The sequence below is a fragment of the Leptodactylus fuscus genome, chromosome 9, assembly GCF_031893055.1.
Source record: "Leptodactylus fuscus isolate aLepFus1 chromosome 9, aLepFus1.hap2, whole genome shotgun sequence".
In the NCBI taxonomy this organism is placed as follows: Eukaryota; Metazoa; Chordata; class Amphibia; order Anura; family Leptodactylidae; genus Leptodactylus; species Leptodactylus fuscus.
Window position 1 is genome coordinate 61,030,135 of NC_134273.1, and position 15,193 is coordinate 61,045,327.

General features: G+C 40.4%; 1 protein-coding gene across 2 annotated transcripts in view; it reads left to right on the forward strand.

Annotated features, from left to right (window-relative positions):
• Positions 1-15,193, forward strand: part of OLFM3 (olfactomedin 3) — a 154,409-nt gene that overhangs the window by 108,471 nt on the left and 30,745 nt on the right. Inside the window, exon 2 of one of the 2 annotated variants that reach the window (XM_075287414.1) lies at positions 13,409-13,420. The exons of the other annotated variant lie outside the window; for it this stretch is intronic. Within the exon in view, the coding sequence (XP_075143515.1) occupies positions 13,409-13,420 (12 nt within the window). The remainder of the gene's footprint in view (positions 1-13,408; positions 13,421-15,193) is intronic. 2 annotated transcript variants of the gene reach the window in all.

Below are 15,193 nucleotides of genomic sequence, written 5' to 3' on the forward strand. Positions count from 1 at the left end.
AGATTCCCGGTGCCGGCATTGGCCACACAGCCCCAAAGCATGATGGAACCTCCACCAAAATTTACAGTGGGTAGCATGTGTTTTTCTTGGAATGCTGTTTCTTTTTGGACGCCATGCATAACGCCTTTTTTTTATAACCAAACAACTCAATTTTTGTTTCCAAAATGAAGCTGCCTTGTCCAAATGTGCTTTTTCATACCTCAGGCAACTCTATTTGTGGCGTACGTGCAGAAACGGCTTCTTTCTCATCACTCTCCCATACAGCTTCTATTTGTGCAAAGTGCGCTGTATAGTTGACCGATGCACAGTGACACCATCTGCAGCAAGATGATGCTGCAGCTCTTTGGAGGTGGTCTGTGGATTGTCCTTGACTGTTCTCACCATTCTTCTTCTCTGCCTTTCTGATATTTTTCTTGGCCTGCCACTTCTGGGCTTAACAAGAACTGTCCCTGTGGTCTTCCATTTCCTTACTATGTTCCTCACAGTGGAAACTGACAGGTTAAATCTCTGAGACAGCTTTTTGTATCCTTCCGCTGAACAACTATGTTGAACAATCTTTGTTTTCAGATCATTTGAGAGTTGTTTTGAGTAGCCCATGATGCCACTCTTCAGAGGAGATTCAAATAGGAGATCAACTTGCAATTGGCCACCTTAAATACCTTTTCTCATGATTGGATACACCTGGTTATGAAGTTCAAAGCTCACTGAGGTTACAAAACCAATTTTGTGCTTCAGTAAGTCAGTAAAAAGTAGTTAGGAGTATTCAAATCAATAAAATGATAAGGGTGCCCATACTTTTGCACCGGTCAAATTTTGGTTTAATGCATATTGCACATTTTCTGTTAGTACAATAAACCTCATTTCAATCCTGAAATATTACTGTGTCCATCAGTTATTAGATATATCAAACTGAAATGGCTGCTGCAAATACCAAAATATTTAGAACTAAAAATGATTAAGATTAATAGGGGTGCCCAAACTTTTTCATAGGACTGTATGTATCACTATCAACATTTATCACTAATGACCCCTCCCCATGCACAACAATGAGAAACTCAGTATAGCATCCATATATTGTGATTCAGGACAGGGGAGTGAGCAACTACTGGACATCACTGGTGTAAGCTTGCCTGCGCTTTAAGCAAAAGGATTGAGCATGTTGAAATCCAACTACCCGATTCTTCTCTATTTAGACATCTGCCATCAGCAATCCGGTGGATTGGCTAATATTAATCTAATGAGTACCGCTAGCTTTACATAATGGATTTGCTCTCAGTTTATTTAAAAAAAGGATGTCTAAACTATCTTGACAGCAGTTCTGTTGACCTTGACAGTCTTAGAGCTATAAGTCAACCTGCTTGACAGAGCATTGCTAACACTGTCCTTTTAGTAGTCAGTAGGGATACCAGCTGTTGGACCCGCACAATGTCACCTTTTTATACATCTGGAAAACACACAATAATACATGATGCAGCTTAAAGTGAATGTTTTTGTCTTCATATGTTGTGCATAAAAGCCTCTTATCATAAAGTCATAGTTGGCTGCCATCTTGGATTGTATAGGAGTCTTCCCAAATACTGAAAACCTTGTGAACTTCCAAGACAGCAGGCTAGTCCAGTGAATCTGAAACTTTTGAGATTTGCTTCTGATGGACTTGGCAGGGTTATTCGCAGAAGTTCCGGGATTACATGTAACTCAGATCACATGTGATCTAACTCAGCTAATGACACCTTACCGCTATCATTGATTAGTAAAATGTGGTCTGGGTTACTTGTGGTAATTGATCCACTTTCAAAATCAGGTCAATGAACAGAAGGAACCAGCTACAGACATCGGTAAGCTTAGATTCTCAAGTTACAGATGTTATTGGCTGTTGTGTCTTAAAATTAGTGGAGGACTTGTAGTAACTGTGTAGGAGGGATCTTTGGATGTAATGGAGCACTATGGCTTCATTATGGGGAGTATTTTAGTCCAATCTTATCACATTTAAAGGGACACTCAAGTCAAAACTAAAATTGCTTAGGTATTTTTTAAGGAATCGGGAGGGAGCCTTGTGACTCGTGCCGCAGTATCCGCGGGAAGAAGGGTCATCTCACTTCTTTTTTCTGCTACTAGCTAGTGGAAAAAAAAAATAAGCAAGTGGCTCCATTGAAGTCAATGGGAGCCATTTTTGGCAACAGATTTTGAGGCGGATTCCGCCGCCAAAAAACTTCATGTGAACTAGCCCTAAATGTGTGTTAGGCTGAAAAATGCAAGAACCATTAGAAGACTGGCAAATAAGCAATAGAAATCTCTAGGCTACAAACAATTAATACGCTTGAAGAAAATAGTTAACTAAAATATTGAATCAAATACTTAAAAATGACTTTTAATTAGCATTTACAAAGCAGGAACATATTCAATTAAAATGTATGTAGGAGAGATCCGACATTGAATATTAACAGCTAAGAGACAAATAACTCTGAAATTGTATTGCTACGAACTCAATTATAGGTCAAAAGAATTAGTATGAATGATTCCAAAGGTAACAATATATCTGGTTTATATGGGTCAAGGAAATGTGAAGATCAAATACATAACTAAGAAAAGTTATAGCTAGAATCACTGACCGCTCACAATCCTTCCTAAATTCTAAGAACACTAAAGAAACCGGCTTTATCCGAAAACTGCAGTGCAATAATTGGTTTTTAAGGTAGTAAGGCCTAAGTGCCTGAACTATATATATATATACGTTCCTTTTATTCTCATAATCTTATATTCACTCAATCCAATCACAGTTTGGAGAAAATCAATACGCATCTGCGCTAACAGGGACCATAGAGAGATTTTTTTTCTGATTGTTGGGCCTCTTAGATACATACGCCCCTGTTGAAGAAAGAACCAAAATTGTCGACTCTTTTATTTCAGCTGAACCATAAGCAAATCTATGAATCACATAAAGCGTGTAAGGACATAATGAAGATTATTGTAGACTCGATAAGGATGCCGTAGATCTTATTAAGGAGTAGTCTGCATCTGTAATGAAAAAACAATTCTCTCTCCAAAAGTATGTGTGGACGTGTATAATTGAGATATACGTAGTAGTCCTTTCCTACCCAGTAAATTTTCATTTTCAGACTCCTTTTCCTTTGGTGAGTGGCCATATTAACTTTTATGCCCAACGAAACAGCCCTTAGAGATAAACAGAGCTTTACATAAGACAGAATAGCATTAAGATATCCAGCACCACTGCCAGTGATATACAGGGTGATAGCCACACCATTAATGCCTCTTCTGAGAGCCTTTAAAATTGGTCTTATATAGGCTTGATGCCCATATAGGTGAACTAAGACTTATTAAGGGTCTTATGTATATAACACCCACGTTTTAATGTAATGAAGGCCTGAAATATAGAACATGGGAGACACAAGATAGTTATCCCAAGTCTAATGATCTAGAACAGAGATAGGCAACAATTTTTGGTATGGTGTGCCAATTTAACTAACACTAGGTTTGTGCCCTCTTTTGTGCAGTCGAATACCAGGACCCTTATAAACAGTATAATTCTCCTCATTGCCCCCTTTATGTGCCCTTATGCAGAGTATAATGCCCCAGTATAATACCCCACACAATATTAGCTAGCTGAAAGATATGGAGAAGAATTTATCATGAGGTGATTTTATTACATAATCTTTTCTCAGTTGGCTAGTTCACTATTACGGGGAAGGGGAGGTGTTTGAATCAAATATATCAAAATGTCTATCGCTTGTTCATAAGTTTGGAAGACTCAAGAGTTCACTAAACTTTTTTTGATACAATTCCTAAGCCAAATTTGAAATGAAATGGAGTGGGCTTGCTCAAAAACTTATTCGAATGGAAAAATTCGATACAGAACCAGCGTTGATTGGCCGAATGCTATACAGTCGGACAATCAACGCTGGTTCTTCTCCTACCTTTAAAAGTCTTCTCTGCACAGCGTCCCCGCGGCGTCTTCTGGCTCTGAATTCACCCTGCCAGGCATCGGGCCTGGGCAGAGCCGACTGCGCATGCCCGCATGCCCCACTTTGTAAGCGGCCATTTTCTTGTAGTGCGGGCATGCACAGTCGGCTCTGCCCAAGCCTGATGCCTGGCAGAGTGAATTCAGAGCCGGAAGACGCCGCGGGGACGCTGTGCAGAGAAGACTTTTAAAGGTAGGAGAAGAACCAGCGTTGATTGTCCGACAGCGCGGGAACGCTACACGGAGAAGACTTCTTGGAGAATCCAGCCCGACCCTCACTCGTGGACTTGGTAAGTTCAATTTGATCGAATGTTGCCTACCCCTGAAACGAGCATTTTCCCCCATAGACTATAATAGGATTCGATATTCGATTCGAGTAGTCAAATATTGAGGGGCTACTCGAAACGAATATCGAATATCGAGTATTTAACTACTCGCTCATCTCTAAACAGAACGCCATATTTATAAAACAGCTGTTCTACGTTTTTTCAGCATATAAGAAGATAAAGTTGGCCAGGCTTGGGAAGTGAATCCAACTTGTGTTTCAAAAAATAATCCACTTTTATACTTAAGAGTATTTAGATATATAAAATGATCAGATATGGTCAGATGGGGGATTTTTAACCTAAATCAGGATGTAAGCACTGTCGATAAATCTTACTAATTGTAGCAAGGAAGAGATAGTAACACGCTGCTCACACCATATATTAGTATCAATCCCTTATCAAGACGAGTTATATAATTGTGGTAAATTTGACAGAGCTCTCACTAGCGAAAGGAGCCCATTTCAAGTTATAGGGTCCTTTGATTTCTGTGTACGGTCTGATGTTATCAATGTACAGTGGTAAAACCAATACAACACCTATAATGATAAAGTTTTCAGCTGTAGACCTGAGTTTTTCTTACGCTGGGTTCAGACCAGCGTTTGGTCTCCGTACTCAAGTGAGCGTTTTATGCTCTCTGCGGCGAAACAGTTTTTTTTTAAACCGGACACAAAGTCCTGCATATCCGACTTTGTGTCCAGTTTAAAAAAATGGTTTTGCCGCGGAAAGCACAAAACACTCACCGGCACTCAAATGAATGGGTTTGAAAAATGCCTGCAGGCTTCCGTTTCCTACTCAGTTCTGGGTAGGAAACAGAAACCTGTATAAACGGAGACCGGGCGCAGATGTGAACGAGGACAACATGTATTTGTCAGTATTGCCACCAAACAGCAATTATAAATGTCTCAGCGGGGAAAGCTGTGAAGGGTTAACTTGTTTCTCAATATTGCACATTTTAAATATGATTTTATCAACTATTCAAATGTAATTTCCAATGCTCCCTGAAGCTCAGACTTTTTTTCAACGTTATTACTTTTTTGCTTGTTGAAAGCGAGAACTTGTAAAAAAAAAAAATGTGGCACCAGACTGAAGGATTTGTTACGACATAAGTGACAACTTCTGCAATTTGCTTCTGGCAAGTGGCCATAAAAAGAATGTTCAGGATGTAGAGAATTCTAGGAGGGATTGTAGAAATGTAACAAAGCCTGGCTCCAGACGCTCTGCACATCACAGCCATTAAGCACCAGTTGTTCTGTGATCTTTACAAAGACAGAAAATAATAGTTCCTGGTGATTTAGAGTAAGACTGTGCTCTTATGTGTGACATCAGGAGAAATCTGAGGTTTGTTAGTGTGTTGAAAGAGGAACACTAATAAAATATGAAGAGGCAATATGTAGTAGGAACATCAATATATATATATTGTCATACCATGCCTGATGAAGAGAACTAGTAGTCTCGAAAGCTTGCAATCTGTCATCATTTTTGTTAGCCATTAAAAAGGTATCAACTACTGAAGACTCTCAATCTTCGTATTTCAATCTTTATATTATATATATTATATTAGAAAAGTAAACATACATGAAGGAAGAAAGCTTCTGGCATGTTTTCTAAATTAGGTGAATGGACACAGACAGAGAGCGCTCAATCAGCATTAGTCACTCTATCACCGTTTAAGTCTGTTGCCCTCATCCTATGTTTTATGGAGAGCAATGTACTATAATAATGCTATTCTGAGTCTACCCTAATACAGATGTAGCAAAGTTTAACACTATACTCACATACTAACATACTACAGTGTGATAACGTGTCACAGAACACAACAGAAGCAATCGCAATCCATTGAAAAAGTCAATAATAAACTATGCCACACTGCTGTCATGTATCCATATCAGTAACACCACATCCGTACTGACCTGCAGAATAAAGTTATGTGTTATTTTCCTGCATAACTAATCTAATTTTAAGCTAATCAATAAATCACATGCACCCGAAATAGTCCCATTGGAAAATGCAACTTTCTCTGCAAAAAATAAACCCACTATTATAAAGCTGCCTTGACTATAAAAATTTTTAAAAAAAAGACTTCTGAAATGCAAACACTTGGTCATAAAGGCCTCAAACAGGCCTGTCCTTAAAGGGTTAAACAGAGCGTTGCTGTTGGAGATGTAACAGAGCTGAGCTTATTTTTAGCTAGTTTTAGTAAAGGTATGCAGCTAAACATGTTGTATTATTTTAGCTCAGTAAGGGGTAAATGAAAGTGTGTATGAATCCAACAGTAACTAATAAATTATACTTATGATGGGTGTTTAGGGTGTTTATTATCTCTTCTAAACCTTCTGTCAGTCACGGATAGGACCATCCATTGGATTCCTAAACCCAGAATAAGCATTCAGTTCCTAAGGTGCTACATGCAGTTTTGACACCATTTTCAATGTGACATATTTATGCTGAACTGCAATACTATACCCAGCTCATGGACAGCAGTGGCGCTATCTCTGGAAACAGAAGATCCTTTTCTCTAACCCTAGATAATTCCTCTATATTTTATATATAATAAAACGACACATTTAAATATATAATTTGTTTTGTTTTTCCCTCTCCTTCTTTATCTAATTCTTATTGCAATAGGGTATATGTTGTGTATTGCTTCCTTTGTCACCATTGTGGCAAAAGCAAGCTAAGGGCTCGTTCACACGGGGCAAGAGGGGGCGGATTTTGGAGCTGAATCAATGTCAGAATCCGCCCCCTCACAATGGAGGTCTATGTACACCGCTAGCTTACTTATGTATGTTCCCGCTCATGGAAAAAAGAAGCGAGCTGCCCTTTCTGCAAGTGGATTCCGCGGCTGATTCAGCCCCTGCATCCAACTCGCGGCAGCACCCTCTGGGCTAGGTTCATTCATTTGGGCCTACTCTGGAGTCGGAAGCCGCGACAGTCACGGCAGGCGGATTTTGGTCCTATTCTGATGCGGCTTCCCGAATCACAATCAGGACCAAAATCCGCCATTCCGTGCCCCCTGCGAGCTAGCCCTAACTTTCTATGCTCTGCAATCCGGTCATGTTAAATGAGTGCACAGAAAGGTTCTGTTAACCCTACTTTTGGGGTCACCATAAAAGAATTATCAGAGATTCAGTTGAAAAATTCCTAAACTACACTTGAAGCCTACGGAGTTAGAACTGTCCTTGGTCCTGAAAATGAATTGTCACTTTTTCAAAGGTATTGAACGTTGCTTTGTGATAAAATGAGCAGTGCAAATGACTAAGCCGTACCCGTAAACCCTCATCATCACTATTGTACAATTACTTCTCTACAAGAGATATCAATACTTGGAGATTGTCAAATTAAAACAAATAGTTAGAGAAAGACTTTGTCCCAGAGTAAGATGGATGGATACTATCGCTGAAATCAGAAGCGCAACACCGAGATGCCTTGCAAACAGAAGCCAGGACATTCTGGAGAACACTACTCATATAGATGGCAGGAGCTGAAATCCTCTTCACAGCACAATATAATAGTTTAGAGTTTAGCCCAAAGATACTTAAAATCCAGTTGACCTGCAGATCCTTATACACCAATTCATTATATAGATTACAGTATTGGTTAATGAGCAAGATGTGCGGACCTGGTCCACCAGAAGAAATAATTTTGAAGGCCATTCTTTGTTTTACTAGAGCCTGTGCACATCCGCTTTCATTATATTATAATGGTACACACAGAATATATAAGGTCTATAACTGGCTTCTTTTAAGTCCATTGTCCTGATCCATCACAGGAGTAGAACAACAGGCTAAATTGCCAATAAAATGAGATGAAGAGGGAGGGAGCACATTCTCTCTTCATCCATTCACTGTAAAAAAAAAACAAAAAAAAAACAAAAAACACCTTTTTTCCATCTCATTTATTTACTTTTTACATATATAGTAGATGAAGTGGATAAAGACATCAGTCCATCAAGTCCAACCTATAACCCTACAGTCCCTACAGTGTTGATCCAGGGGAAGGCAAAAAAAAAACCATGAGGCTCATGCCAATTACCCCATTTCAGGGGAAAAAATTCCTTCCTGACTCCAAATCTGGCAGGCAGTATAAAAACCCTGGATCAACGTGTCCTTATAATCTAGAGTCCATAACCCATTATATTTTTCTCTTCAAGAAAGGCATCCAGGCCCACTTTGAACTTGTTCAGTGAATCCGCCATCACCACTTCCTGGGGCAGAGACTTCCAGAGCCTCGCTGTTCTTACTGTGAAGAATCCCCTTCTCTGTTTCTGGTGAAACTTTCTCTCCTCTAGACGTAGAGGATGTCCTCTTGTCACTGTCACTGGCCTAGGAGTAAAAATATCCATAGAAAGTTCTTTGTATTGTCCCTTCATGTATTTGTACATTGTTATTAGATCTCCCAGTAGACGTCTTTTCTCTAAACTGAATAACCCCAAGTTTGTTAATCTATCGTTGTACTCCAGTCCACCCATTCCCCTAATCATTTTGGTTGCCCGTCTTTGCACTTTTTCAAGTTCACTTATGTCTTTCTTATATATCGGGGCCCAAAATTGCGCACAATATTCTAAGTGTGGCTGTACCGGTGATTTGTATAGAGGCATAACTATGTCCTTTTCATGAGAATCTAGACCTGTTTTGATGCATCCCATAATTTTATTTGCCTTGGCAACAGCTGCCTGACACTGGTCATTAAAGGTAAAAGTCTTTTTCATTGGCAGTCTTACCCAGTAATTTACTATTAAGTACATAGTCATACATTTTATTACGTCGACCAAAGTGCATAACCTTACATTTGTCAACATTAAACTTCATTTGCCAAGTCTCCGCATGGAAGATAAAAAAGTCTTTTTATAAAAAAACAAAAAAACATGGTAAAAGCTTCCATTTTATTTTTTAAATTATAGTGCAGGGGTCAGCAACCTTCAGCCCTCCAGCTACTGTGAAACTACAACTCCCAACATGCTTCATTCACTTCCATGGGCGTTCAAAGGACAGCAGAGAAAGTATGCATGCTGGGAGATGGAGTTTTACAACAGCTGGAGTGCTGAAGGTTGCCTACCCCTGTTATAGTGAATGATGGTGGCTGCAGATTGAATGTGCTCCCTCTGTATGTCATTCTGTTGGCTTTTTAGTCCGTTCTTCTGATCCTATGGTAGATTAGCAACCAAAAAGAAGCCAAAGGGTACTCTAGAAGTGTGAGTACAAAGTTGTAAAATGACATTGAGTGGAAGAATTGTGCATTTACTGAAATTTAGCAGGATAGAATTGTGTGCCTTTGGGTGGAGGAAATTAAAGAAAAAAAAATCACACATTTTTACATAGTTTTTACCAGTTTTTTTTTTTTGCCTTTTAAAAGAAATATATTGCTACTGGCCTTAAATGCATTATTTATCATTAATATCTTATTCCCTTATTAGTTTTAAGTCAACGTATGAGCACAGTATTTTTGAGGGGTTGGGGGACACTGGAAAGTGCCAGGAAACACAACAGAAAAAATAGTGGCATTAAGGCAGAGGCCTCACATTGCAAAAACACAGCTTTTTTTGTTGCAGATTTTGCTGCATTTCTTTTTTGAGCCAAAGCAAGGAATGGATTTAGTAGAAGGGAGAAGTAAAAGAGAACACTATATATTTTCCATTCCTTTAGTAGCCATTCTTAGCTTCGGCTAAAAAGAAATGCAGCAAAATCTCCAAGAAAAAAGTTGCTTTTCCGCAACCTGGGGCCCCAGCCTTAAAAAAAAAAAAAAAAAAAAAAAACTCCATGAGTGATGCCACCGTATGCCTCTGAAGTCAGGGTATCGTCATCACTGTCGTAGTGAGTTTTTATAAATTCTGCTCCTTTTTAGAGTATCTTCAGTACTCTCTTTTTTTGTACACAATGTTGGGTTTTTTCAGCCTTCTATTGATTTCAATGGAATTTAAAGAGATAATTCTGGGTAAGGATATGGAATTGAAATAAAACTACTACAGGCACAGTACAGTAAACCTAATGCTAGTTAATGATACAGCCTTGCAATTGCTAGTATGCTCACCTTTCTGGGATCTGCAAATGCAGGCACAACCATGATGTAGGTAATACAGGCAGTGGCTGATCCTTCTGTATTTCCTGGTGGACAATAATCGTTGTTTGAGATATTATCAAGGACACAAGAAATTAGATAAGGGCACTGCTGTTAGGAATTGTCCAGAAAACCAAGAGTGCAGTTTTTGACTACAGGTTTTGGCGCTGAGCTAGTGTCTGTATTAGTCCATAATGCCATATCATTGTGGCCTAGCCAAAGCACAAGTTTAGTACTTACTGACAATAAAGGACCTTTGCACTTTATTTTTGACCTCCTGGGCATTTCTGTTAGCGGTTTCCACATCCACCTGTCACCTCTGTTTCCATCACATCACCATTGACTGGTTTTTAACCACTGGACACAAACAATAGATCGTAGAAAGCAGAGATTTAGAAAACCACAAGGTATTTGTAACATCTTTGCCCGTCCGGGCTTTGGCGTCATCATTCGGTCACATGCTGCGGCGCAGGAGACTTGTTCGGCTGTGATTTCTTCTTTTGGGTTTGTTTTGCATTGTCTGAACATTGTCCTATTCCTTCACCTTGTTAATTGATTTCCCACCACACCCGTCTCCTTCACCTTCATTTCTCTCTGCTTCTCTAATAGTTAAACTTAGTCTTGCTCTGTCATTGACAACCTGCGTTCCTATCAGGTCTTGGAATATTTAGTCTTGGCTAACATTCACACTGGTGCTTGCTATTGCCTTGTGCGTACTGGCTTTTTCTCTCACTGTTATTACTTATATTCTGATTCTTGACCTCTGGCTTTCCCTATTGACTATTCTTTTGGATTCCGATATTGACACTGCATTGTTCGACTGTTACTGACCCCTGGCTAGCTGACCTCCCTTTGTTTTTGTCTTGTCTGCGTTTTGTGTATTATGTATCTAGGAAGGGTTTTGTCATTCAGTTGTCACCTATTACCTAGGAGAGGACCGGCAAGCAGGAAGGGAAAGTGAGGGGTTTCAGACCAGGGCGCACTGTCTCTTGTGCCCCCTTTTTCCCAGGGTTCATCTGCACCACTTGGGAACTGCTGTCTGGTACTTCCCTAACAGTATTAATACAGAAATTATACTAGAAAAATTTTTACATTTTCATTATGCAAACAGTAACACTTATTTGCTGAAACTGGTCAGACCCTTTGTCAGTCTATTATATTTATTATATTATGTCAGGGCCACTGGTGTGTTATATTGTGCCATTTGGGTAACAGAACCTAAGATAAAATGCAGCAGACTCATGGTTACCCCCCTTGCACATGACCATATGAATGGTCAGTGTGCTATCTGGGTTTTTCACGGATAGCACGTTGACCCATTCATTTCTATAGGACTATGCAGATGACTGTGAATTACATGGTCACGTGTTGTGGACAACAGTCCAGGCTACAAAATATGGAACAGGTTATATTCCTGTCTGATTTTGTGGCTCCTATTCATTGAATCAAAGGGGCCGTGGAAGCATAGGCGGCATACAAGTGACATGTGTCTCCCATGCGCCATCCGTGCTGTTCATTAATGGTAACCGGACAGCACACAGTCATGTGCAACCGGCTCTATAGTTATGGGTCTGCTGTATTCATGAAGGCAGTGATCCCTTCATTCTTCCCACGACTTTACCTGTTGTATGGCTGCATACACAGCGTCAGCCAGTCCATTGAAGTTTGGGGTGGAGGAACTCTCTACTCATGAACACAGCATATGTCTCAATATGAGTCCATTGTATCTAGTTATGGGCGATTAGTGAAATGGCTGTGCGGAGTAATAGCCCAGTGGACCTGACATTATAATATGCTGTTGTTATGGTGACAGATCTGCATTAATAATGACTGTTTACCGCTATGCATGATATTTAATATTTTAATACATATCGTAAGCTTGTAAAATTTTGAGCAAAGAAAGACACTTGACACTTTGCAAGACGTGTTCCCTGCCAGAGATATCAAGCCCATAAATCCTGCCTACGCTCTTCTATACAAGCTAATTTTTCAGGAGAGCAACATTTAAGAGCTAAGGGTAGACTAAAATGGTGCCTGTAATTTTTTAAGAGGATCACAGTATGGCTCTCAGTGTCTGCCGGCTAGTGCGGATGTAATATACCCACTCCTTTCTTTGAAGCATTATAAGCCTGTTTGTAGCCTGAGGGAGCCTTGTGTTCTGACATATGCAAAAAAACCACAAGAAAAGCCGATTCTCAGATGAGTCCTCTCATAACATATGCTAAAATGAATTACAAGTTCATAGCGTTTAATAGCAAAATGATTAGAGTTAGGAAGGAAATATATCCAAGCGAGGTTTATCACTATCATTTATTTATATGGTGCCTATGGTTTACATATTCATAGGTTTCTGTGGATGGTCATGTCCATTTTTACTTTTTAAATCTATTTTAGAAAATCTTTCAAATAAATATCTCCTTGTTTATATTGGAGCGCCATACAGAGATAGAGAGTCACTATATGTGAGCATCTGTGCCCAACCATTACAGGGGACCTATAGCAGACGTGTGATCGTATCCAGTGACTATAATGTGCCTGCAATATGAAAGAGAATCTGTCACCAGAATCCAGCATATCACCCCAGCCTTACCCTTGGTTCACATCTGCATTTGGTAATCTGTTTGGGGAGTCTGCATGGGACCCCCCGAATGGACTACCAAATGCATTTGCAAGCGGTGTGCCATGAAAGCACAAGGACCCCATAGACTATAATGGGGTCTGTGTGCTTGCCGCGAGATCTCCGTACGAGTCATGCGGACAGGAAAGTAGATTGTGAAGTACTTTTCTGTCCACATGTTCCCTGTGGAGATCTAGCGGCAATCACACGGATCCCATTATAGTCTATGGGGTCTGTGTGCTTTAAGTGCACACTGCTTGCCATCTGCGTTTGGTAGTCCATTCAGGGGGTTCCCATGTGGACTCCCCTGAATGGATTACCAACGCAGATGTGAATGAGGCCTTACAGATAGGTAAATCAATGTCCTAAATCAATGTCTTCAACATCTGGGATGGATCAATTCTTCTCATCATACTACCTCATCTTGTGTATTAGTACCCCAACCAAGCAACGCGTATCCATCCCAGATGTTTCTCCCTTTTTGCATTCACTATAGTTACCATAAAACCAATTACGATCCCTGGAAAGAGCTTTCATGTACTCGCCACCATGTGACATTATAATAATACACCATGATGTGCTGTTCTTCCATTATTTCTATTTATTCAGCCTCGTGAATTTGTGCCACTGCTGTGGAAATATTTACATTACTTTCATCATACAGATGAGCTATTTGGAGCAACAAAGGCAGTGTTGCTTAAATTTTTGGAGCAATGGCAACACCTCAATGCTGCAGAAAGTTAGTTACTAGAGAGGAGCGAACAGTGAAATGTTCGAAATTCGAAGTTCGATTCGAGTAGCCGCTCAATACTCGACTGTTTGATCAAACATCGAACCACATTATAGTCTATGGGGAATAAATACTCGTTTAGGGGGAAAGCACTCTTCGACTCAGGAGAGTCACCAAGTCCACTATGACACCCCAGGAAATGATGCCAACACCCTGGAATGCAACTGGGACAGCAGAGGAAGCATGTCTGGGGACATCTAACATGCCCAAGTCACTGTATTAAGTCGGGATCCCTGTCAGCTTGCGATATGCGGGAGCTGACTTTTTCCCATAGGAATGCATTGACCAGCGTTGATTGGCCGAATGCCATACAGAGTACAGCATTTGGCCAAACAATGCTGGTTCTGCCGGAGGAGGCGGAGTCTAAGATCGGTCCACAGCAGTCTCCATTCTGGTCCGATATTAGACTCCGCCTCCTCACAGATGAGCCTCCGGCAGAACCAGCATTGATTGGCCGAATGCTGTACTCTGTATGGCATTCGGCCAATCAACGTTGGTCAATCAACTCTGTATGGCATTCGGCCAATCAACGTGATGGGAGGCAGAATGCAGTCATAGATGAGATACAGGGAGAGGTTTTATTTCTAGAAAGAAGCAACCAGTAAGGAATTCGACCATCCAGCTATGGTGAAGATGCCCATTACTAAGAAACAGGACAATAAAAATAACTATGTGATTCTTCTTTCAGGCTACGGCCTCAAGTGGTGTCCCGCAGCAAACAAGCGCTGCAGGAAAAACCGTGGCAGCAATGCTTCGTGGTTCTTCCCGCAGAGCTTTGTACAGAAAGTTTGCAGATGTTTCCTCTGCTGACTTTCTGTTTCCATTATACCTATAGGGAAACCGCCGGCATTTCTGTAGGTATAATTGACATGCTGCGATTTCCAAAACCACAACTGTTTTTGAAATCGCAGCATGGCTGCTGCGCACAAATTCTCATCCACTTTTCGGTGTCTGTAAAATGCCGCCTTTTGTTCGCTGCATTTTTAATACAGATTTTGCAGCAGTCTTTTGACCCAAAGCTTGTAGGGGGCTTAACCTAAGAGAAAAATATAGGTGATTCCTTTATGTTTTCATTCCTTTTGACTGGCTCATAAAACAGCTGCAAACTCTGCAACAAAATGCTGTTTTTCCACAACGTGTGGCATCAGTTTAGTAAAACTAGTACCAAAAACAGGTAACAGCAGGTTCACTTTTTGCACAGGACCACCCCCTGATCGTTCAGCTTTGCAGTCCAGATCATGTCTGTCCTAGAAGCAGCTCTGTAGTATACAGCAGCTCTGTAGTATACAGCAGCCATCATTTAATCAGACAGTAAGTGGTCTGAGAGATACTGAGCTGTCTCTTGAGTAAGCCCAGGATCATCATTACAAGCTGTTATTAATAATAGCGTGAGCTCAAAGGTTCTGGGATCCTCAATCATATCATTATCA